The following is a 26,945-nucleotide window of genomic DNA, read 5'->3' as shown; positions in this document are numbered from 1 at the left end:
ATAAATTTTATGTATATATATCTATAAGATTGAAGCCTTTTCATAATATTAGGTTTTAGATATATTTGTTAAGTATTACTGCATTACTCACAGAAATTAATAGGAATACTGAATAATATTTAATGTGGTTTAACATTAGTAGGATAATTCATACATGGGATCCTCAATGGGAACTTTCCTAAAATTATTTCAAGGAAAGGGAAAAGCTCATTTAAGAATTTTTATTTGGGAATATTTTTCTTATTTTTACAGGGTATCAAATAATCAGTTGAAGAAATAAGCAATGAGATAATTGGCCGGACTTTGAATGAATTGCCTTTTGGATGGGCTATGCCCCAATCTCACTTGCAGAACTGAAAATGAAGGAAATCAGCTTGCCTCTGAGAGTTAAATTATGAAAGCAACAGATCAGAACAGATATATGCAAAATTACCTTTTAAAGACAAAAGAAATTATATGGCAAAGAGAACTTGACAGAAACCTGATTGAATATATTAACACATCTAAACAAAGAATATGTTACTCCTTTGGGGACAGAAGTAGAAATCCAGGATTTGGTCAGCTGCAGGCACAGCAAAGTCAGGGGCAAATCAGGATTGGAGGGGGTAGTTTAGAGATGGATGTGATGTATGTACTACTCAGAGAAAAAGGAGCCAGAATCACTGAACTTTAGGCATATTTTCCTTAGTGCTAAAATTGCCATTTTTTTGGTGAGATGAATGAAGGGATGTTGATTTTACACTAATGCCATTTATTGTTTGATTTATTTTTCTCCCCTTGTCAGATTCCATGATCATGAAGCAATCTGCTGATTGTGATTTGGTGTCTGATGCAGGTCTGGCTACAGGGAAAGAATGGCTGATCCTACAGACTTCAAGTATTTTCTGTCCTCAGTGATTTCTTAGGAAGAATAAATAAAATGACTTCTGATATGATGTGGCTTTTCCTGTTGCTTCACTTTCGGAACAGAATGAGCTGATCATGTCAATATAAACATTATAATCCAAATCAATTTCTTATGATATGTTAATAAATAATTATTCGAGGGTCTACTCAGAATATATGCTGTAGTCTCATACAGTTTTGAGTCAATGTTAGTCTCTCACGGTTGTTAAGTCTTAGGCAGTGGACTAGAAAGACTGTGCCTTTGAGGTAGATGTCCAGAATCTAGTATATGGTGACCTTTAAGCCATTCTCAGACCCAACCAGACCTCCCCTAGAGCCTTGCTATTAATGAAGAGTGATCCTTGGTCTCATACCATTAGTATCCCTGGTTACTTGAAGAATTCAGAAGTTTAGCCTCTGAGCCAGATCACTGAATCAGTCTGCATTTTGCCAAGGTTCTCAGTAGTATATTTCGGTGTATAATATAATTTGAGAAGGGCTGCTTTAGGGGGCACATCCACAATTTTTATCTCTCTATCTCTAAAGGCTATTGGGAGACATTCCTTCATGGGTATTTCACACTACTACATGTTTTGTTGGGAACACTAACAATGCAAGGCCTTGGCAAAGAATAAAGAGTAAATGCTCTTTATTACTTCTCCTCTCTGGGATGATTTCTTCATGTATAAAGTAAGGGGAGCAGGGAAAGGGACGGAGGAGCTGATGAGAGTTTATAGGTGGCTAGTTCCTTGAGGGCAAGGTCCATGTCAGAAGAATTCTTTCTTATTGTTCTCCCCCTCTAAGAATCAGCACATTTCTTTGAATTTTGGTGATATCAATAAATGCATGCTCTATTTTAGCCTAGAAAATAACAAGTTATTTTAGTACCCACTCTAATTCCACATTAAAGGATGTGCATGTGAAGATAATTAATTTTTCATTGAACCCAAGATATACAAATTGCTTTCATTATCTCTGGTTGAGTGTAATCTTGATACATCTTGATAAATTTCAGGTCCCTACTCACTTGGTATTCTAGCATCTTCAGAAGAACAACTATTTGTTCAATATTTAATACGAAATTCTTCTGACACTGAATCTGCAAATCTGATTTTCAAGGAAGAGAGAACAATAGGAGAATTCAAGGGGTTAATGTGTGTTACCTGTCATTTGTCACTTTCGGAGTCATGAATTCAATTTAGTGCTAGCTGGTCTACAGAGATGGGAAGGAATACACCTTTACTAAAGGAGAAGCTGCCTACACCCTACAATCTAAACTGATGGAGAGTCTAGTAACTTACATCTTGCAGCACTGAAAAAGCGAATTGCTTTTGTCTCCAATGAAAGCACGAAAAAAGTAGCTACACAGCATCAACCTCAACATGAAACAAGGTGGTCATGTAAAGGCTATGAGCTTTAGGGCACAGACAAAACTAAGAGTATTGTCCTTACTACCAGTCCTACCAAGCTGTGTTTGACTGAGAGAGAACAAAGAGGATAGTAGGAAAAGACTGAAGCCACCCGTATTCAAAATTTGTTCTACCCAAAATTTTGCTAAGGTTCCTAACAAACTAAATTAACTAGACTGGAAGCCAACTAAGTTTTTAAGAAAATCATTTTGTCAAAGTAAACCACCCACCTGGTCTACTAGTGTAGTTGTTAACTCTTAGGAGAATTCGGTGTCCTCAATCTTCCTCAGTACAAGGTGGGCCACACAGGCTGTTCAGTCCCCACTGCTTTCCTCAGATAGAGGCAAGGAGTCTAGTGTCCAAGTGTTTCCAAGAGGAAAAGGAAAAGGGTCACAGAGGACAATGGACTTGGGGTTCTTTCCAGAGTACAGAATGAGTAGGTGCCTAGTGTTCTACCTAAGGAACATACAAGGGAATCTTGATTCTTCAGACTGGTAGGAGCTGATCATTGCTGTGGATAAGTGGCTGCTGTGGGTTTCCCTTTTTCTCCTTTTTATAATGGAAGTGCTATTACAGTGTTTTGGATGGTAGTTTACCATAGTATATTCAGCCTATATGTGGCGGAAAATGTTTGTTTGAATCCCAAGTTTAGCTGACTAACGTGAATTAATGTGATGCGTCACATTCAGGCTCACAGGAAGACTGCATCATCTAGAGATCCTGCATACCAGGCCCAGATCTGATAGAGCACGATGATCTTCTGCCTTTGACAGGAATGGTGTGTTTTATATAGAAGAAGGAGGGCATGCTTGGATGTTTGAGTCATAAACAGACTGTAGTAAAGACTACTTACTAGTTGCCCCTCAATATCCATTGTATCCTTTTCCTATCACAAGAAAAGTACAGTTTGGGCAGAGAATTCAGTTGTCACTAACAAAGAATATTATACTAAGTGAAAAAAGCCAGACGGGGCAGGGGGGAAGGTATGATCTCACATGTGAAATTTTAAAAAGTCAAATATATAGAAGCAAAGAGTAGAACAGTAGTTACCAGGGGCAGGGAGGTGGGGGATACAGGGGGGAGTTGTTGATCAAAGGATAGAAAGTTACAATTATGTAGGGAGAATGTCTAGAGGTCTAATATACAGCATGATGACTGTCCTTAATAATAATATGTTAAATATGGGTGCCTGAGTGGCTCAGTGGGTTAAGCCTCTGCCTTCGGCTCAGGTCATGATCTCAGGGTCCTGGGATTGAGCCCCGCATCGGGCTCTCTGCTCAGTGGGGAGCCTGCTTCCCCCACCACTGCCTGCCTCTCTGCCTGCTTGTGATCTCTCTGTCAAATAAAAAAAATAAAATTTTTAAATAATAATAATAATAATAATAATATGTTAAATACTGGAAATTTGCTATGAGAGTAGAGTAGATATCGGGGGCTCTCATCACAGACACAAAAAGTGGTAACTACATGGTAATAAGATATGGTAATTACCTTGACTGTAGTAATTATTTCATTTTATATATATATTTATATATAGAGAGAGTAAAATTATGTATATACACATACACAAAGATCAAATCATCATGTTATCATGTCATCATCATGCACCTTAAATATACACGTTTTAATTTAAAACAATTAAAACAGTTTTACATGAAAAAAAGATTGGAGAAGTATTTATAAAAGAAAGGAGTAAGATCTCCACCTCTCTGTTCTTCTTCCTACAGCCTCAAGTACCAGTATTAAGCTCTGAACTAGATGGGATACTTGGGGCCATAATGTAACTAGGGAATGGATGGTACAGAGTGGAACAAAATCATACAAAGAGGCCATGTCCTCAATATCACAATGCCATTTTAGCCCTGGACTATCTATTGTAGACTTTCATGTGAGAGAGAAATAAAATATTTTGTTTAAGTCTCTTTTGGGTTTTGTCACTTGCAACTGTTCCTAATCCTAACACAGATGCTTTAGAAAACTCACCTAGAAAGTATTTACACATTTCAAAATTTTGTGGTCAAGTCTCACAGGAGTTGAATATTAATGAATAAGCATTGATAAATTATTTTTGGAATATAGCCCTTCTGTTAGAAGGCCTCTCAGCACTTTGGTTCAACAGAATTTTAATGGTAAAGTAGAATATAGATAAAATAATTTGCTTTTGTTTCTAGACCTTTGTTTTAGACATTTTCAAAGGTCAGATTACATAACAAATGTTAGAATTTTATAGCTTTAAAGGTTCACCTACGAAGAAGTCTACAACACGGCGGCCACCACCAATAAGCTATCAACAATGTTGGGGGGACAACCACACTCCTATGAAATGACAAGTAGAAACAAGTACTTAAAAGACTACATATCTGACAGTCTTTTAGAATGGATAGGTTTTAAATGGTACACATAATGACGGTCCTGAAGAACTAACTTCAATGTTAGGTGATTTTTTTTTTTAATATTTTATTTATTTATTTGACAGAGAGAGATCACAGTAGGAGAGAGGAAGGGAAGAGATCACAGAGAGAGCGGAAGGGAAGCAGGCCCCCTGCTGAGCAGAAAGCCCGATGTGGGACTCGATCCCAGGACCCTGAGATCATGACCTGAGCTGAAGGCAGCAGCCTAACCCACTGAGCCACCCAGGCACCCCAATGTTAGGTGATTTTTAATTTAGCTTTACACACAGAGTCACACACACACTCACATGCATACTTGAAAGAATCATTTCCAATCACTACAGTAGAGTCCAGCTTTCTTCTGCTTCCCATCTATTGGCACCATTTCCAGTCTGAAATTGTCCTCTGTGTAAGCATGTCACTTTGCAGCACTTTCTTCCATAAACCACGACAATAACTACAGCAACAGAACTGTTACAAGTTAGGCCTATCTCACATTGAATTCGACAACTGTAAATCTCAAAGGATAATAATGTTGTCTTTGTATTTGAAGATAATGATTCTGAATCCCCATCAGCAGAATATTGGCTTGGAGTTATTTTTTTCCAGTACCTTGATACTCCTTGTTTCTGAACTCCCGAAGCCATAATTATCTTATCTAGATAGAGCACTGCATTACATTTTGCCTTTCCTCTTTCTCTAATTGAACCTAGATACTAAGTCTGATCTCATACCAGCTATAACAGAAGCTGCTATACTTTTCTCCTCATACTTCCCTTTCCTCTCATCGTTACCCTCCAGCCATTAGTAGAGTGTGGTGGATACCGGCATTTATGTTGACTTGGGGGGAGGGGGGCTGGATTTGTGCTAAGCCATCTCAGCTCTCTCACCCAACTGAAAGATGGGACTGGAGATATTGGTTATTAAAAACTAAAGCAAAACAAAACAAAACACATAGAAAAACAAAGTTGATTTTTCTAGAGAGCTTAATGCTTCCTTGGTCTGGGACTGGAGAAAGTAGATACTATGCTGGATATTTCACCGCATATAATAGGCTGTAACTAAATTGGTAAAACTATCTTTATGGGCTATTTTCCAGGACATGGAAATAATGTTTAATGTTTACTATCAACTGTTATTGTGACCTTACTAATAAGGTGATCTTCTAATCAGGGGATAATGTGTTGTAAGTCTCTATAGAAAAGTTCCTCAGGGGTTCATTCAGGGGCAAGAGTATTTAACTTTATTACAGTAGTCAGAGATGAAAGATTTTGTTCCAAAGTTTTTTTTAGAGAGCTTCTCGCAACATACTATGTAATTTGAAGGAAAAAAAGATTAGGCCAAACAATTATAGTATGTATTAGTGAATAGATTAACAATGTCCTAGAAAAAACCTGGGGAAGACTAGATTAGAAAAAAGTTAAACATCTCACTAAATAGTTCAGTACTAATTATTTTACTACTTGATCAGAATAATAGGCCAAGAGAAGGAAGTAACTACTCATTTAAATGAAAGTTGGCACAAGTATATAAGCTTTTCTAGAAATATATGGGGAAGTTATTAATAAGTATATGTGTCTGAGGACTGCCAAACATGACAAAGAACTTAAGGCTCAGGCCTAAAGTAGTCTTTAACTTAGTAACTGGGGTGGTTTCACATGTATGGTGAACAGTCTTTAGAACCAAAGTATCATAATATTTCCGTAGTAAGTATCTGGTGTTTCTGCCACATTTTCAAAGCTATCATGGTATATGAAAAATGTTTTTGGCTGATGACATTTGTAAACACATTAAAAGATGGTAGCAGATGCTTACGAGGCTATTCACAAGCTGGTACCTGCCTTTCTTTCCTTCCTTGTATCTGTTTGCTTTTCCCTTCATTGTTTCTGTGCTCCAGCCATAAGAAATTTCTTTCATTCATTCATATTTGTAATTCTGTCTCTCATCTCTAAGAACTTACCATTTTTTGGGGTAACTGCTTCTGTCTCCAGCCTTCCCATCAAAAAGAGCAGTCTTTAAGAGGTTAAGAATAAAGTCTTATCAGCTCACCTTTGTATTCCCAACATAGCATGGGACTAGGCATTTAGATAGTCAATAAATTGAATACGCAAAAAGAGATTGAAGTTTTAAAATTATAACATATTACTGGTTAATTTCATGACCCACAGTATGCCGCCTACCAATTATAATTTTCTTGCTTTAAGCAGGTAGAAGAATAAGGAAACAAAACACTTTAAGGTATTTTGTAGGGGGGGTAAGAGGAAACAGATTCCAGCTACTTCAAAGCATCTCAAAATAAGTATTCCTCTTCCCCTGACTCCGGCCAGGTTCTAGGAAAGACAGTACTGAATCTGGAATCTGTTGTGATGTTAATATGACACATTGAAAATTTTTTATGACCAGGTAATGTATTTTTCTCTTTGGCTTCATAGGATTAAAACATTACATGATAAAGCATACCCTGAGGCTTTACAACTTTGGTTTAAAATGTTGCTTAAGAACTAGTGTAAAGCAGGAACGAGGCATAGTAATACAGTCAGTTGTAAGATGGAAAATTTTGTGCTGCAGCAAATGTAAGCAAGAAATGGAGATGTGGGCACTTTGGTATGCATGAGCTTATCACAAAGAAAGAAAAAAGTCACAACTTTTTATCTGGGGGTCTTATACTGATTTGGAGACACTCTATCAAATTATCCCTATCTCACAGTAAAGTTAAACAAAAATTAACATATCAGGAAACAACAACTGCTGGCAAGGATGTGGAGAAACAGGAACCCTCTTACAATGTTGGGAATGCAAGCTGGTACAGCCACTCTGGAAAACAGTATGGAGTTTCCTCTGGATATCAAAAACAGAGATACCCTACAACCTAGCAATTGCACTACTAGGCATTTACCTCAAAAATACAGATGTAGTGAAAAGGAGGACCACCTATACCCCAGTGTTCATAGCAGCAATGTCCACAATTGCTGGAAGGAGCCAAGATGCCCTTCAACAGATGAACGGATAAAGAAGATATGGCCCATATATACAATGGAATATCATTCCGCCATCAGAAATGATGAATACCCACCATCTGCATGGACATGAATGGAACTGGAGGGGATTATGCTGAGTGAAGTAAGTCAAGCAGAGAAAGACAAGTATCTTATAGTTTCATTCCTATGTGGAACAGAAGCAAAGCACAGAGGACCATAGTGGAAGGGAAGGAAATCTGAAGGGGGAGAAGTCAGAGAGGGAGACAAACCATGAGAGACTATGGACCCCGGGAAACAAACTGAGGGTTTCAGAGGGGAGAATAGTGGGGAGATGGGGTTACATGGTGTTGGGTATTAAGGAGGGCACATGCTGTGATGAACACTGGTGTTATATGCAACTAATGAATCATTGAACACTACATCAAAAACTAACGATGTACCATACAGTGGCTAACAACATAATTAAAAAAAAAAAAAAGAAAATTAGGGGTATAATGGGGGGGGACTGGAGTTATGTAAGAGGTAAAGGAAAGACAACAAATGGGTGAATCCCTACCATGCACCAAGTATATATAAACATATGTCTTGTTGAATATATAAGATCATTCGCCCTCCATATGAACAAATATGATTAACTCCATTTAACATGAACTGCAGCCATAGTTGGCTATAGATACATGATTTTGACAAAAATCAATGAAAGAATTCTTTCAGAGGAAATTGGCTGTATGGAATTTACTATAAAGTGCATAGCACATTTTATTAGAATCTTGCAGTTTGTATATGGGGAAGCCAAGTTTTCCTTTATATTCCCTCAGGTAAAAAGAGGCATGTTGAAACTGGCTTGTGATAGGTCATGAGAGCCAACTGTTAAACCTGAAGGAATGTGAGCACTTTGCTAAACATTGCTTTTGTTTAAAATTAAGTTATATAAGCTTACAATTAAATAAATGATATTAGAAACATGCCATAACTACCCAAAACTCATTATTTCAAACTAATTTTATGATACTTTTACTATTATCTATGGTCTTCAGGTTTTTTACATTATGTCTGTATTGTGCAAATATTATATCATGGTGTGATACTGTAAGTATTTTGCCAACTCTGCATTCAGAGACATCACTTGGTAGCTTGAAGTCTGTATAATGAGGATATACGCACCATGGAAATGGGCAAACACTCCAAATTAAGGGTTGATTTTTTTTGTTGTTGCTGTTGATGGTTACACTTAAGAAAATAACAATGAAAAACATCAATGGAAATTAAACCTAAAAGTATATTGTATGTAGGCCTTACATAAGTAGAACAAAAAATAGAATTGTCTCTCAAGATCTAAAAATGTTATTTGTGGCACCTGGGTGGCTCAGCGGGTTAAGCCTCTGCCTTCAGCTCAGGTCATGATCTTGGGGTCCTGGGATGGAGCCCCACGTCAGAGTCTCTGCTCAGCAGGGAGCCTGCTTCCCCTCATCTCTCTGCCTGCCTCTCTGCCTACTTGTGATCTATCTCTCTCTGTATCAAATAAATAAATAAAATATTTTTTAAAAATGTTATTTCTTTCAGCAAAGAGGTTACTTTCGTCTTACTCATTATCATAAATAAAAATAGCAACAGGCATTCATATCAGAATAATACTCATAGTTGGGATACAACTCCACTTGTCAAATCATGACTGAACTGCAGCCATAGTTGGCTATAGATACATGATTTGGGCAAAAATCAATGAAAGGATTCTTTCAGAGGAAATTGGCTATATGGAATTTACTATAAAGTGCATAGCACATTTTATTATTATTTGTAAATTTTGTGATACATAGTCTTCGTTTCAGTTACATTTCTACCAATGCACCACTGAATATATAACAGCAAAGCCATAAAATTTTTATTAAGTAAGACTGAATAGAAATATGAGGAAGTTTTTGCAAGGTATAAAATTCAATCTATGTTATAATTATAAATATATAAAATAAATACATAAAGATAAGAAGGTTTATGTGAAAATAAAAGGAGCTTTGTGAGGAGGATAGATGATATACAATTAATTTACAGTACAAGGGGGTAAATATGAAAAATAAAAATGCATAACAAAAGCCTGCTATATCTTAGAAGAGTACTTATAATTTTTTATGCTAATCATATAAAATACTTTGGAAAGGAAGGGTAGATATGGTGTGATAGAATACAATTCTATGGATACCTGTAGAAGGTTCTTCTCTTACATCACAGTAAACATGTTTTGCTTTTTTATTTTTTAATATAATTTTTTATTTTTTATTAACATATAATGTATTATTAGCCCCAGGGGTACAGGTCTGTGAATTATCAGGTTTACACACTTCACAGCACTCACCATAGCACATACCTTCCCCAATGTCTTGCTTTTTTTTTTTAACTGCTGCATCTAGAACTATAAAATACAATGTGTATATTGCCTTTCCCTTTATCTAATAGTAGAATATTATACTGACTTATTTTTTCATCATTAATTTTCATTTTCTCTAAATTTTAGTACACATATCTTAGGATTTCAACTCATCCTTCCAGTCAGAAGAAATTCTCTGAGAGAAGCAGTTTTCTAACATCAAAATCAACATTAAAAAAAAAACAAAAACAAAAGGTTCTTTGGGCAGCCAAATCCATGACCGAGACTATTTTTAAAAGGTAAGCCTGCTTTTTCCCAGGAATGTATGAGAAAATTTTCCTGCAAATTTCAGGCACAACCAGGTTGCTTCCCAAATTGGCCATTTGCACTCCGGGGCTAGAACTCAGAGTGCACAGAATTGCTGAGTAATTCAATTGTGGGCAGAATCGATGCCAGTGCGAACACTGCCCTGGTCAGAGGTTGGCCCTTAGGCTGCAACTTAAATCAATTTTGGGTAAGCTAAGTTTGATTACATTTTCGGTGATGAAGCTTTCAAAAGCAATTTTTGAGCTGCCTATTCTCAGGGCTCTTCAGTTCTGTCCCGAATCTCTATTCCTGGTTAGAGAAGCATCTATTTATCTGTTTTGGTGATGATTAAGTTCCAGAGTTGAGGAAAAATGAGAGAAAGAGAAAGAAAAAAAGAAAGAAAGAAAAAAGAAAAAAGGGCATGATCCAGAAAGCATGTGAATCTATAACTAATATGTAACAATGTCTTTTATCTTTTAAAAATATAGAAGAAAAAGGAGGAGGAGGAGAAGAAGAAGGGAAAGGGAAGGAGAATGGGAGGAAAGGATCAGGGAATATGCTAACGAAGGAAAAAAGTAAATAGAAGATGATGATGATGATGATGTGTGGCAGTCTAAGAATATTTTGGCATGTGAGACCCATTCTTTCAGGTGCTGCCGGCAGGAGGGATGTTCAAGATATACAGGTGATTCTGGAGTATGAAGCAAAATGGGTGTAAGCAAGGATGTCAAATATGGACTCCAACAGCCATATGCCAGCTTGAGAGAAATAAACACTTTCCATTTATCTTTTTCCAGCAGAGTCAAGACTGCAGAGTTGTGCATTCAAAGCTTATGTGAGTCTTCCTAAAAGTGTGTCTGCCTAGTTAAATAGTTTGATTATAGATATTATCTACATTTGGATAAGCATATTATCATTATAAGATAAACTATAGTGCTCCAAAGAAATTATTATCTTTTGAGAATATATGAATTCTCCTACAGGTACGACCATGAATTCTTAAAACGTGACTATAATCCTGTCAGTTTTAGAAAAACATGTTGCTAAATCCTGTCTTAGGAAGTATTTTAGAAAACTTGTGACTCCTTTTAAGTGGACTGAGTGGTGACTCTAATGGTTTTTTTCTTTTTTTGACAAGAATTATGATCTGCCTCACTAATTAGGCTGTTCCACATATGCACTAATTGGATTGATTTTTAAAAAATCAAAGAAAGGAAACTGAAGAGCATGCAACTATCTAATACCACATTTTAGAGCTGGGTTACTCGAGTTATTTCTTTACTTTAAAATCACTGAAAGAGAAAGCTGGTTAAAAAAAAAAAAAAAAGGATAAACTTGGAAAAAATCTAACTTACTAAAAACCTCTGGCCATGCCATAGGTGAAATAACATTTTCACGCAAGCAAGTCTTGCTTGACTTATTCAAATCTTACTTAAGTATATACTGGGCAGATATCTAATTTGTGTCTCTGGAGAGAAATCACAATTGGATTATATTTATAAAGAAGGAAATCTAGTCTATGCTGAATAGACACATTCAAGAGGACATGCCATTTCGATTTCTTCCCCAGCAGTTTTATGGCTACTAAAACAGAATTTACAGTGCTTTAGATAAAGTGTGGCCCATTGAAATATCATTACTTTCACAATTAATTCTTCCTCTTTTTTCCTTTATTTGGAACATCAAAACAGAAAAAAAAAATCCAATTTCACTTTACTTTTTCTTTTGGTGATGTGCTCTATTAATTATGTTTCGTGTTGCCTGAGGAGAAATGGGGAGTTTAATAATAATGGCACTCAGGACTTCATAATAATCATTTTCTTCACTTTTATCTCTGAATCTTATATGAGAGGTCACACTTACATTTTTCAGAAAAAGAAATCATGGCACCAAAGTGGAAGTCGGGGGAGTGGCTCAGACTGCTACCTTGTCATGTGCTCACACTATTGGATCATGCTTCAAATCCAGTCACTGCTACGGGGAAAATAATGCATGCTGGCTAAGTATTTTCTAAGAGACTTACTTAGAAATCACTGGGCGGGGAATAGCTCACAGAACCTCCAATATGCTTTGTCAGGGAAAAGATTGGGAAAGGCACTACTGAAGGTAGAGACTGGTAATATCTTTTCTTCAAGCTGGAAATGTTGGCATGTTTTCATTTTTACAAAATCTTAATAGCCACCGCTCCCATATATACAAGGTCACATTTTGGCCTAATTTGTTATAAGGGTTAGACTTTTGTGAAATAGCAAGCAAGAAGATCTATTCTAGTGCCTTTTCATAGGTTATTGGCCGACAGAATTGAAACTGTGAACATAAAGGAAATTTCCCCGGAGAGTAAAATTCTTTGTAGAGATGACAAAATGATTAGGCCAGCAGTGCTATTGAGCTAAACTTTATGGAAACTCACCACAGAGCAAAATGCATTAAAATACTTTTTTTCCCTGTCAATAAAAAATAATTTCAGGTTCAATGACAAAAATGTACGGAAGGGGAAAATATTGGCAGCGTTTCTACTTTGTTAAGGAGTAAGTGTAACTGTTTTTAATAACAACTAATACATAAATACCATTTCTTTTAAACGCACATAGATTTTTTTTTAGAATCTTAAAGTATGATAGCTGAAAGAGAATTTGAGTATATTTTATCTCTTCATTTTATAGATGAGGAAACTGAGGCCAGAGAAGTGGTTTACTTAAGGACTTCTCCGAGTAAAGGCAAGAACCTAAATTGCCTGTCTCTTAGGCTATGATCCCTAATAAAATTTTACGGTTAATTTTGAAACTCCTTTTGATTTCTCAGTATCTTTTTGGTACCTAATTCCCAAAACCTGCTACATTTCAATGCTGATCAATGACAACAGCAAATGCCAAAGCTGCGTTCTCCCCTTGGCATTTACTGACCCTTTGTCAACCATGGGGATATATGCATAGCTTCAGTAGCTTGAGGATGCAGCTGTCAAATTGCCTCTTAACCTGAGAGAAACACATCAGTAGAGTAATTAATCTTGTACAACCCTCTCTATCAACCTGACCACCTTTTTTTTCTTTTCATCATTACAAGTGAATGTTTATGTGCATGGCTGATTTAATTAATAATTCTAATAAAAGAGACAGTATCATAGCGATATACATGAGTACATGAGTAAATGAATTAAAGAACCAGCGCTGTCCTCGAATACCCAGTGAGATAAAGTTATACAGTTACTGGGGTTACAGAGACTAAGCTTCACTGGTTATCCTTCAATGTTCGGATCATCCATACCAGGAAAGAAAGAAAAGGAAACTGACGTTTAATACCATATTAGCTATTTTACATACCGTGCATCATTTGATCTTCACCAGAACCAGATAAAACTAAGTTATTTCCCCTATTTTATAGATGAGACAACTGAAGTTTAAAGATGGGGATTGTGAGAATAACGTGCGACATCCCAAATAGGGAACTATGTATGGCTTTGACTCAGATCAATTTGCTTTCGAATATTCGGTACTTGGCGTGTGTAGCAGAAAGAGCATTGGAACAAGAGTAGGAATTGTAGGGTTGTCTGCTCTGACAATATACAACTTTGAGCTCCCTCACCTATAAAGTGAAAGAACTGGTCTAGACCGAAAGTTTTCAAACCGAATCTCGTGCAACTCTGTGGCTTTTTGATGGGCCTCAGGGTCACTGTGCAGTGTGATATGGAGGAAAAAGACAGGATTTTCCACATTCCAATGTGATATGGAGGGAAAAAGGCCTCTGGGTCACTGTGCAGTGTGATATGGAGGAAAAAGACAGGATTTTCCACATTTACCTCCAAATCAACAATGAACTCCAGTTTTATCTTTGTTCTATACCAAGGGCTTGCATCAGGTTTTATTTGGGGAAAGAAAGGAATCCACTGCTTTAAAAAGTTGGTGAAAAACGAAGTAGGTAAAGCTGAGACTACTCTAGGTTTAAAGTTCTGCCATTTGACATGGCTAACTAAGGCACTGTTAGCATCTGTGTTTGGCTCTTACTAGTGGGGACTTGGTGAACTGGAGCTCCACCAGTTCCAACCTATTGGGTATTGTCTCTCATGGAAGGCACCGAATGCCTATTTTGTGTCTAGCTTCTTGAGAACACACAAGGCTTCTAGGAATAAGGTCAGGGAGGAAAAGATCTTCTTGCTTCCCTCATACTGCCTTTCAGCAAATTTGTATACTTCCATTATGTGTGTGACTATTATGTATGTGTGTATTTCAGTTTAGCCGAGTGCCATTCAGTGTGTTGATGTAGCTTTGATATCAAAGTCCAGCTACAACTGCAAACCTAATTTTTGTCAAATATTTATTTCCAGAACATCCAGGGAAGGCTTTCCATTAACATCTTAAAGCTGTGAGGATAAAGCTAGTTGGCTCACGTAGCACACTGTCTTCAATAATCACCAAGTCTAAATTTATTACTGCCTCTTTCAACCAAAATGAAATTCCTATCTCTTTTAAGCTCCAGGAGGGGAGATCAATTTCAATCTAAAATATGAATCATTCAAATTTGTGGTACCACCTTTCACATGGAATCAGGGTTCATTATAATACACAAAAGTAACAGAGAGCCCATACAGTTGCTTACTGGCATGTGGGGACATTTGAAGCAAGCAGAGAGCTGAAATATTACTTGCAAGGGCACAGCTGGCTCCATATTCAACAAATCAGTCAAAAAATAACGTTTGCCTGCCTCAGTCGGATCTAAACAAGGAAAAACTGTTATGCCAGCCACATTCTTACTTTCTTCAATAGCCTCTTCCATTTTCCTTTTGGATACCAGCTATTGACTTTTTTTTTTTTTTTAATCTCAAAAAGAAGGTGTCCATCAAATTAAACAGACTGGGAAGAAATATCCTCTAACATGAAAGGAGATTTTCCAGAAACTTAAATAGCATTGATTGTATAAAACATTTGAAATTGGAACTTCATTATTGTCTCCACAGGGTTGCTAAGGCAGGGAAAAGACAAAGTTTGGGTGAGTCCTTTGAATATTGTATGTGTAATATTTCTGAGGCAAATGCTTTATTATTTGAATAAATGCATGTGTGTGCACATACACACACACACACACACACACACACACACACACGAAAAGAAGTCCTTATCACATCATTAGGACCTATATTTTAGCAAGAGGTTTGACTCCCCACTTTTGGAAACACAAGAAAGAGGAATTTGGCACCCACACAATGGAGCAGTATTATTGTTATCTATATAAGTCTATATGCAAGGACTCTACTAATATTAAAACTTGACTTGTCCCAGATATTTTCATATATTAGATCTCAAGAGAAATGTGTATTAAACCAAAGCTATGTGATTTTTAAGCACTTTCTTTATATGGCTAAGATTTTTTCCTTCTTAACTAATTCTCTTTCCTTATTTAGCTTTAGATTGTGATTCTTTGTGTCTTATATGAACATCTTTTTTTTTTTTTGAGAAGGTGAGAAACAAAGCATATACAACATAGTTTATCTATAGAAATGACTTCTATTGGTTACTGAATTACAATCAAATAATGATGCAAATTTGATGAATTGGATCCGTAGATGGCAGGATGAGATCATTCGGTTCACATTCTTTAAGGGGAAGACTTAAAGGAATCATCTCTTTCAGTTGCTCATGTTCAGGAAATGAGAAACACAACTGAAAAATAATATAAAATCCCCCAAAATTCTGAATCCCCAATTTTTTTTTTACTTAATAAGGAATTTTGCTATGAATAGTTGGCATGCTGTCATCTATTATTAATTTTGTTAAAGCACTTCTTCCCTGAGGCTGGTCTCTACTGATCTGCAGATATTTTTCTCTCTCTATCTTTTACACACACACACACACACACACACACACACACACACACACACACACATTTTCAATGCAGGCTATATTTCAGGAATTTCTGGACAGATAACCTACAAGGGGAGGGATTCATTGTATACTAGGTTTCCCATAGTTTTCCTAACATAAATTTTGCTTTCCCCTAACTTGAGAAATTATATATTCCTTACCTAAAGTAATTCTACTGATGAAGTCACTAACATCTCTGCTTAGAATTAGAGTCCTCTTGGGGCACCTGGGTGGCTCAGTGGGTTAAAGCCTCTGCTTTCGGCTCAGGTCATGATCCCAGGGTCCTGGGATCGAGCCCCACATCGAGCCCCACATTGGGCTCTCTGCTCAGCAGGAAACCTGTTTCCTCCTCTCTCTCTCTCTGCCTGCCTCTCTGCCTGCTTGTGATCTCTGTCTGTCAAATAAAAAAATAAAATCTTAAAAAAAAAAAATTAGAGTCCTCTTACTATTATAGTCTAAAGCCTACAGGCTATGGAAGGCAAAGGGGTTTAAGGTGACCTCATTTTAAATTAGTCCCTTCTTGTTTCTCTGGGACTGAAGAAAAATGCAAGAAAAGAGGCTCACAAACTGAAAATGAAGGAGGTTTGCAGAAGAACAAGAATCATGGGAAGGATGATTCACCAAAAACTGATGTACTGCTTCTTTGCCACTGCTGGTCGGGGAGGGGGTGAGATACACATAGCCACCAGACCTATTAATCATAAAGCAAGCCCAATTCAGACCAGCCGCTAAAGTGCCAAGGCAGATCATCAGCCTGTGTGATTCCTTTCAGTGGTTAGTTTTCAGAATTTTCTGATCTGCTGTAGCACAGGACACTGCTGAACATCCCTCTTCTTGAAGGAGTATCCATGACATTGATCTTCCTCTCGCATCTCTCCACACTGAATCCATGAGCTTCTACAGGATGGTTAAACTCAACTGCTCATTCCTCAATGCTGATTTTACTTGGATGTTGGTCCTTCCTCAGCTTTTTGCTATACATGACTGAAATGACCACCTCTATTCTGATAATTTCCAAATTGTATCTCCATTCTGGACTTTACATCCAGGTACCTACTGAACATTGCCTCTAGTTGAGGCACTTTTCTTCTTTCAACCTCTAAAATTAAAGTCGCTTTCTTCTTTCAATCTCTCCCTACTCCCCAAATCTGAAAATGCTAATCCTCTTCTCATGTTCTATCTTGATTATTCTTACCCTACTAAATGTTAGGAATTACCTGGACTCCTACAGTTCCCTTCTTATTCTCTCCACATTTGGTCATTAACTCTCTTAATTTCTCTCCACTCTCTCACCTCTGCCCCTCTTTATGTGGAATTATCTTCTTTTAAATGTAATACTTGGTTTTAGCCCTCACATTACCTAAGAATGTCTTTCAGAAAGGAAATCTGCTCATGTCCTTCCTTTATTGAAAATCCTTCAGTGGCTCTTCAAAACCAGAAGGATAAAGTCCGAGCTCATTTGCAGCCCTTCCTGTCCAAATTCTACATATTTCTAATTCCACTGAGAGATGATGTCCAGTCCTCCCTCAGTACTCTCTTCTCCCACTTTTTACTCTTACCCTATAAAGATACTACCATGTCTTCAAATGTATCAGACTGTTTCACACTGCCGTGTCTTTAGAATGGCTGGTTCATATTAGAATATTCCCACTCCCAGCCCTGTAACCATTTCACACCCAGACTCAATCCTACCATATCCTTTGTTCGTGGGACATCTCTACAGTTCTCCCTCAGTCACTAAGACTGAGTTGATCATTATCTCATTTGTGCCACTGTGGTCATGATTGTTCTTGAATGAACTCTTCAAATGTCTGTCTTTGAAAATGATACAATGGTAGCGAAAATGAAATTCTGAGTTATAGCTTAGTTATAATTCTCAAAGTGATATTACCTAACCTGGATGACAGTCCTTTCATGGCCCTCAAGACCAGATTCAGAGCCTCTTCTCTGCCCTGGTATGCTACCATTCCTGAACTGCATTACAGATGTCTTTCTTATTCCTCTCCTCTCATTCATCTGAGGGAACTCTCTAAAGATCGGTTTCCAGATCCTTAATTCTTTTCTTTTCTGTGTGTGTGTGTGTACACACACACACACATACATATACATATATATATGTATGTATATACATACACATGTGTATATACATATATATACACACATATATACATATATATGAACATTGTAGGCAATATATATATTATATAATATATATATATAATGAATGAAGGTTGTTGCTATTGAATAAATTATTTAATCCTGAAAATACAATTGTTTTAGTTTTGCCTTTACTTTTTGAATCTCCTAAATGTCTGAACTTCTATGCAGCAAACATCACATTTAATCTAGAATCAGTGCCACAAAGACTGGTCCCTGCACTGACTAAGGATGAGGTTAAGTTACAAGCTAGAGTTGGGACATTATTTCAGATTTGCATACCTTCTCCCTGGCTTGCCAGGGACAGTTTACCATCTAAATCCTAGTAAAGTGTTGGGCACTGGGTCAACAAATAAAGTTAGCCATCTATATATTGCTTTGTGAACTGAGTGCTCTTAGGGGATATAATATAATTAAAATGGATAACATTTATTGTTTACTTTGTTCCAGGCTGATGATAAATGCTTTACCTGCATCATCCCATTTAATTTTTATCCTATAGATGGGAGCTGGTAGTGCCCTCATCTTATCAATGAATTAACCAAGGCTTTGCAGCATTTGCTTACTCAAAGTCACACATAACTGATATGTAGTAAAACTGGGATTCAAACCCAGGCCTGCTTGACTCATTTTATGTGAAACACACACACACACACACACACACACACACACACCCCAAAGAATGTTGCTTTTTTTTTTTTTTTTTTTAAATGGTTGTAGTTATAGCAAAGCTCTAAATTATTGCTTCTTGCCTTCTGTCTTCTTGGTGATCTAGGAAATGCAGGTTCTTACAAACCAGGAGTAGACTGCCTCAGTCCAAGATTAATCCTAAGTACTTATGGCTAGGGAGCTGATTCTGAGTGGCTAATGCTTTGTTGGAAAGCTATTCTCAATCAGTTTGAGTGTTTGCTATGTATAAACACTATACTAGGTGATGCACATTTCTGATAACCCTGTCTTTGAGTGTATGAATTATCAGGGATACAAACCATGAAAACATAGACATTTTCTTATTCATGGAATGTTCCAAATATCACCATGTACACAAGTGACAGAATTTTTGGAGTCTCTTTCTTTACATAGTCCCTTAACTATAGGAAGAGCTGATCTTCAGCAATAGATTTTTAACAGCTGGTCATAGTCCAATACTAGGTCAGCATACAACTGGCTTCATCTTGGATCAGTTTAGAAGTTGAAAATTCTTCCATTCACAGACCTTGTGAAGTAAAAGCTCTTCTCAAGTGACACAGTGTAATTTCCAGCTAACATCATGTGGACTTCAAGAAAACTGTCTTTCCCCATAATATAGTTTGTAGATTCACAATGCCTATGTTGGATAACTATATCATCCAAAGAGAAAAGTCTCCAAAGGCAAAGGAAACTAAAGTGAAAATGAACTTTTGGGACTTCCACAGGATCAAAACTTCTGCACAGCAAAGTAAACAGTCAAAACAAAGAGGCAACCCACAGAATGGGAGAAGATATTCACAAATGACACTACAGATAAAGGGCTGACATCCAAGATCTATAAACAACTCCTCAAACTTAAATGTCAAAAAATGGGCAGAAGGCATGAACAGACAGTTCTCCAAAGAAGACATACAAATGGCCAAAAGACTCCTGAAAAAATGTTCATCATCATTAGCCATTAGGGAGATTCAAATCAAAACCACATTGAGATACCACCTTACACCAGTTAGAACGGCTAAAACTAACAAGACAGTAAACAACAAGTGTTGGAGAGGATGTAGAGAAGGGGGAACCCTCTTATACTGTTGTTGGGAATGCAAGTTGGTGCAGCCACTTTGGAAAACAGTGTGGAGATTCCTCAAAAAAAAAAAAAAAAACAAAAAAAAAAACACAGAGCTACCCTATGACCCTGTGATTGCACTACTGGTTATTTACCACAAAGATATAGATGTAGTGAAAGGGAAGGCCATCTGTACCCCAATGTTCATAGCAGCAATGACGACAGTCACCAAACTGTGGAAAGAGCAAAAATGCTCTTCAACGGATGAATAGATAAAGAAGATATGGTTCATATATACAATGGAGTATTATGCCTCCATAATGAATACCCAACTTTTGTATCAACATGGACAGGACTGGAGGAGATTATGCTGAGTGAGATAAGTGAGATAAGAGTCAACTATCATATGGTTTCACTTCCTTGTAGAGCATAAGGAATAACAAGGAGAACATTGAGAGTTGGAGAGAAGTGAGTTGGAGGAAATTGGAGGGGAAGATGATCCATGAGAGACTGTGGAATCTGAGAAACAAACAGGGTTTTGGAGGGAAGGGGATTGGAGGTTGGGTAAGCCTGGTGGTGGGTATTACGGAGGGCACGTATTGCATGGAGCACTGGGTGTGCTGCATAAACAATGAATCTTGGAAGACTGAAAAAAAAATAAAAGAAATTTTTTTTAAATGCCATAAAAATGTGTGTTTAAATGTCCCTGAGTCTCATTTTTGTTTAAGTTTTCAGTCAAACATTGAGCCCATTCATCTTTCATATCCTTAAATTTGGTATCTGGTGTTTGTTGTTTACATCTAAACACTTGATTTAGAAAAGCTTTATATGTTGAAGAATAGCACCCTAAATTATTAAAGAGAAGTTGATAAAAAAACACAAGAAGGAAAAATATGTTTATATACAGGTTTAGCTTTGGAAGAGTATATTTCAAATGATGCAATTTATCTTACACTCCGTTGATGCTTTCATGTTCATAGCAAGAGACAGGGAAATGTAAGAGTTAAAATCTTGGGCTCTGGAGAAAGACAGTAAGGGATTCAGGGTTTTGCTTTCTAATTTATTAACCATTTGACTTTGGCCAAACTTTTAATCTCTCTTCATCTTAGTCTCCTCATCTGTAAGAAGGAAATTATAGAATTTACCTCTTTGGATCACATGAGAATTAAATGAACAAATTCATATAGAGAGATTAGAATGGTATCTGGTCTACCTTAAACTCACAATAAGTGTTACTTGTAATCTTCCTGCTGTTGTCTTGCATATTTAGAGATTACAAATACATGTTTTACATCTAAAACCCAGTTCATTAATTCATTTATTCCTTAGCCATTTAATCACTTATTCAATGCTTAACAAATTCATTTACTCCCCAAAGATGTATTGATTACCTATTAGATAGCAAGACCATGCTTGGTGATATGAGAAATAACATAATGAGTCAGGCATTGATCCTATATTCTTAACAAACATAATTTGGTGGAGAGAGATGAAAAGCATATAAAAATAATTACTGTACAAAATAGAAATAGTGCAGTAAGAGCTTCAGATAAGGTCACACAAGAGTTCTGAATGTATAGATGCTTCTTCAGATTTCCAGGGCTATGCTCAAAATTATAGAAAAGATTTGCATATTATGTCTTTGTTGACAAATCAATCAAATTGTGCTAGTAGTTCATAGCATTGTTATATCCAGGAACCAACCGGGAAAGGGAGATGATCAGAGTCCATTCTAAAGACACCAAGCTTAGAAGCCCTTTCAGCAGTGAGTTATTTCCAAATGGTTGCATTAAAGTTGCCAGAGCACCACAAACACATAAGTGACGTTTGTTCCTAATTTGTCACATTCAGTAATGTTTCAGTTTCAAAAATCAGAATGTGATTTAGAAATTCAAATACCAAAAAGTTAATGTGCTATTAAGCCTTAAATTTTTCTTTACTTTGCCTGTTTAATTCATTTATTCTTTCAGTTTCTTGAATATTTAAATCATTTAAAATATTAATGGTATATCAAAGAAGTATCAATATTTACAATAAATGGGATTTCACACTGCTCTGTAATATTTTTAATCATTTATATTATTCATAATTACATGAAAAATCATCCTCATGGAAGAAACTTAAGAAGTTTATTATACTATAGGTATTGCATAGCAAGCAGTGTTTTTCAGAGTGTGGGTATTAAGAAATATTAAGTAATATTAAGCTAGAATAATAAGTGATATGTTGTTTTTAATATGTATATAAAGCAAATCCTTTTCAAATGATTATTTTCTACTAACAACTAATATATTTTAACTAATAAAAGAGGTACTTAAACTGTGGTAATTCAAAGTTCATAAATCATAGTTTTTACAGTATATTTTTAAGTAGCAGAAGTATTATATATCCCATCCTCACTTCTGCAAGATGGAAGTGATCATGTCTATGATGAATTACACAATATCCACATTTTTCAGAGACAGCTTATTATCACAGGATGATAACATAAATATATGTCAGCTTACTATAAAAATATTAACTACAAAAGATAAGAATGATTCAGATAATTCTGTGGAACTGAAAAGATAGTATATTCTGTCTAATCTTTGAATGTTTTAAGAAATACTCCACTTGAAAATTAGGAATATCTAATGGTTCTGAAAATGTGTTGTTTATTCAGCTCTTGAAAAGCACTAAAAGTAATTGTAGGAGAAAAACATCAGCTTAGGTTTCTCTCCATTCAAGCAATCCTCATGTTTGTTCTTTCTTTTTCATTTCTAGTCCTTAGAAATGGACTAGGAACCAAGATATACTAGAATATTTATTTAAGCAAAACCTTAAGTTGTATTTCAAATACAATTTTGAGTAAAAGCATTACCTGTATGGACAAAATACTCTGTCCATGACCATTTACTTACTCTTTCACTTTATATATGGCATGTGAAATTTTCACTATTCCAAGATGAATGTCTAAACAAAACCAACCAAAAGTAAATTCAACTGAAATTAACCTATGCTTAAGGACACTATAATATATTTTTAAAAACAAAACAAAACAAAACCAAAACAAACAGAAGCCCACCAAACCATCTTCAGTCAGAAGACATTTTTCAGTGGGTCCTATCATTTTGGAAATTTTCCCCTTTTCTCAGCTCCAAAACACTTTTCTAAACATATGTGGACTTCAAGAGGAATTCAAAAAATTCTCAAACACCCATACCATTTAGGGGCCAAGTTTCCTCTGTGTAAGGGATGTGTCACATCAGGCTGAGTTCTAAAATGAACATACACCATTCTCACGTTTTATTTCTGCTGATGGACTGGAACCAAGGCCCCCCCCCACCGGGAGCATTTTGGCAACACTGTATTACTTACGGTTGAGAGGCAGGCTCGCATTGGTTGTGCCCAGCTTGTTGGCAGCCACACAAGTATAGTTGCCGAAATGCTCCTGTGTCACATTGGTAACAGTGAGAATGGATCTTGTGCTAAAGTTTTGAATAATGATTCCTTGTTGGCCATTGAAAAGCCTAGAAGACAAAATAAACTCTAGGTAAATATGCATTGTGAATACCATTTTTAGTTTTATCTTTATTGGGGTTGTCATGGCAACTCATAGACAGTTTTGTCCACACTCGTGTTAGCTTATAATGTGATCATATATTTTCCTTACATTAGTAGATATCAGGGAGGAGAAACTGGTTGACAACTGTAGATTGTTCCTAAGGGAGGATTTGTGCTCTACAACAAACTGAATTTCGATTTCCACATGTCCTATTCATACATTGATTTGCATTTTAGAAAACTAAACACATCACAGCAACAGCATCTCATCTGTTAATGTCGAGAAAGAGTAAAGCAAATGAAATATAATGATTTTACTAAAAATGCAAACTGACGGTTTCTAAAAAAGTTGGCTAGGATACGTCTAAGCCATCTCAGATGATATCAGATGACTCCCATGAAAGTTAACCCCACAACTGTGATAAGATGGTTCTGAGTCTAGGGTCAACACCACTTTGCTGCTGCCATGTACGAACCAGACAGATGACTTGCTTTTTTTTTTTTTTTTTTTTAAAGGTTTTATTTATTTATTTGACACAGAGAGAGAGAGATCACAAGTAGGCCAAGAGGCAAGCAGAGAGAGAGAGGGAGGAAGCAGGCCCACCGCGGAGCAGAGAGCCCGATGCGGGGCTCGATCCCAGGACCCTGGGATCATGACCTGAGCTGAAGGCAGAGGCTTAACCCACTGAGCCACCCAGGCGCCCCAGATGACTTGCTTTTAAACCTAGAGAAAAAGCAGCAGTCTAGCATTGAGAAGAGCATTTCAAGTTGACTCTCATCTTGGCCACATATTAGGGATGTGGCTGGGAAAGTCTTCTAACCTTTCTGGGCCTCAGTATAAGATTCTATTTTCCCCAATTCCACCCTGACTACCCAAAAATCTTTCTCCAGGCTTACCAGCAGAGGTCTCACTCTCCAAGAGGCTGGCAGAGCACCACTGTTCTCAAGGCTTGCCAAGCCCACTCTGGTTCACTCTTTTCCTGATCTGCATCCAATGGTCATCAGCCCCTTGTATCTCTGCCAGCCGGATCCTTCCCTCCTCACTCAGTTCTGATCTGTGTCTTATGTTTCCTACTCTAATGCTCCTTAAATGACTCTTTTCCTTTCTCTCTGTGCATGTTTGTCTCAAAATTGTGAGATTTCTAAAACCAAAGTCACATTCTTGCACATTCTGCTATTCTGTAGCAGTTTCCAGGCACACAGGTCTTTTCAACCCAAATAAATTGTACTGGTTTAAATTCCTCAAAAGGTAGGGCCATATGGACATACTTTATTTTATATTTGAGTCCCGCAAAGCACTTAATACTAAAAAAAAAAAAAAAAAAAAGTTTGGGGTGCCTAGGTGGCTCAGTTGGTTAAGCGTCTGCCTTCAGCTCTGGTTGTAATCTCCAGGTCCTGGGATTGAGACCCAGGTCATGTTGGGTCCCTGTTCAGTGAGGAGTCTGCTTCTCCCTCTCCCCTGCTCTCTTTCTCTCTCTCTCACAAATAAAATCTTAAAAAAAACCAAAAAGGCAAAAAGTTCATAGATCAACAGTATTGGGTGACATCCCCACAACACAGGGACCGGTAAGCCCCTCAAGAAATTCTCTTCCTAAATATGAATTCTGAAATTCTCTTTTTAAATATGAATTCTGAAATAATGAGGATGCCAACCAGACGATAACATCTCCCTAACTAATCCCAAAGTTTACGATGAAAAGATGTGCTGATCTCAATGTGGGCTATGTAAGTTCATAGCCCAAATGGCATGGTATTTTTCCTTAATATGTTCAGGTTTTAGTACTAAATATTTCTTTAATCATGAAGATGTTAATAAATGGCATTCTCCTGAGAGTTTAGGTTGACCTCCTTTGCATTACATTATGTGACTTGCATCTGAATTTAGATAAAATATACTGTAGCTACACGCAGATTAAAATAAGCAGCCATGCTTGATTACCCTGGGGATTACTTATATTTCATGTAATAGCTGAATTTGACTTATCCAAAACTCAAACTTTAATCAGATTAATAAAACTCTGAGCTAAATAAACATTGAAAAGCCTTAACTTGAGCAATAAACCTAATGATCTGCAACTCTGACACAAGAAAATAGGGCATAAAATATCAAGGATATGGCAGTTTTTAACTCTCCTATCTTATATTGCAAATCTATCAACATTTATGCCAAAAATATCATCATGATTATTGTATATTTTCATGTATCACATTAATAACTTTATTTTTAACCAATTACTATATGCTATGTATAAAAATTCACAGCTTCATTGTCCAGAGAGCTTTGGCATTATGGCCCAAATCTATCTGCCTATGTCTATGCTAGGGACACATTCTCCAGAGGACTCAGCAACTCCCTGGACTACTAAATCCTTATTGTGCCCCACTTACCAAAACTAAGATTCATTTTGCTGCTAAAGAACTAAGAAGAAATTAGTCAGGGTCTTCATTTGGCTAGACCCTAGGGAGAAAATCTCAAAGGGGTTGAGTCAGTAACTTGATGGGATTGTTTGCTTATGTTCCTTCAGGCTGTCTTTCTAGCTGGCTTCTAATTCTCTGCCCTTCAGTGTGTCAGAGGGCAAAGCCCCCAGATGTTGCAAAATCATGTAGCATGTCCACACTCTGTATGTGTAGACCCATTCTTGGTCTCTGGCCAGCGCTGCTTTGTGCATCCTCATTGAGGGGCACGTCATTAGCAATTCCTGCTGCTCTCCTCAGCCTGTCAGGTGATGATGGCCTATAAATAGGAAAAGTTACCTTCCCTGGGGGGATGTACTTCCCTCTAGAGGAAGCTACCTTTCTGAGATTACTGGAGAAGTCCAAAATGTCTTTTCTTATAGAGTTTGGAGTTTTAGAAATGCCAACTCCTCAAATACACTCTAAGAACATATTTTTATCCAGTAGATGGCTGAAATAGACCTTCCAAAGTTGATCTTGAGGCAGAAAGACTTCTGAGATGGTATATATCTCAGGAGGTGTATTTCTGTGATTTTCCTGGAGGAATCCTGAGAGCACATGGAGTGAGGGGTTTTCTCACCTATTCAAATCAATTCTGAAAATTGCCATTGTTACAAAGATAAGTCCTATGCTTAGGTGATTAGGGACTTGGCTGGGTAACACATGTCTTTGAAAATCTTTGGAGGCCCCTCAGGAGATCAAAGCTGAAGAGAAGAATCAATCAAACAGGTGTTTACAACTAAGTTTATGTCAGTCACAATAGGGACCCTGTTAAGATGAATACTTCTACCTTTAGTTACCGGATATAGAAATTTGAACCACACTTATAAGTCCCATCATGTCTGTCTTTAATGTA

The 26,945-nt window shown here is 36.9% G+C and overlaps 1 protein-coding gene and 1 long non-coding RNA gene across 2 annotated transcripts in view; one reads left to right on the top strand and one right to left on the bottom strand.

Annotated features, from left to right (window-relative positions):
* Window positions 1-26,945, bottom strand: part of NEGR1 (neuronal growth regulator 1) — an 851,338-nt gene that overhangs the window by 156,158 nt on the left and 668,235 nt on the right. Inside the window, exon 6 of the mRNA XM_032361613.1 lies at window positions 23,450-23,601. Coding sequence (XP_032217504.1) covers window positions 23,450-23,601 — 152 coding nt within the window. The remainder of the gene's footprint in view (window positions 1-23,449; window positions 23,602-26,945) is intronic.
* On the top strand, window positions 2,780-11,151 carry LOC116601030. The gene is made up of 3 exons (XR_004289896.1): window positions 2,780-2,824; window positions 10,172-10,323; window positions 10,981-11,151. It is a non-coding gene; the product is annotated as an uncharacterized LOC116601030 (long non-coding RNA).

This window comes from Mustela erminea, chromosome 10, assembly GCF_009829155.1.
Source record: "Mustela erminea isolate mMusErm1 chromosome 10, mMusErm1.Pri, whole genome shotgun sequence".
Lineage (NCBI taxonomy): Eukaryota > Metazoa > Chordata > Mammalia > Carnivora > Mustelidae > Mustela > Mustela erminea.
The sequence above is the reverse complement of the archived record's forward strand: the minus strand, read 5'-3'. Positions and strand labels throughout refer to the sequence as shown.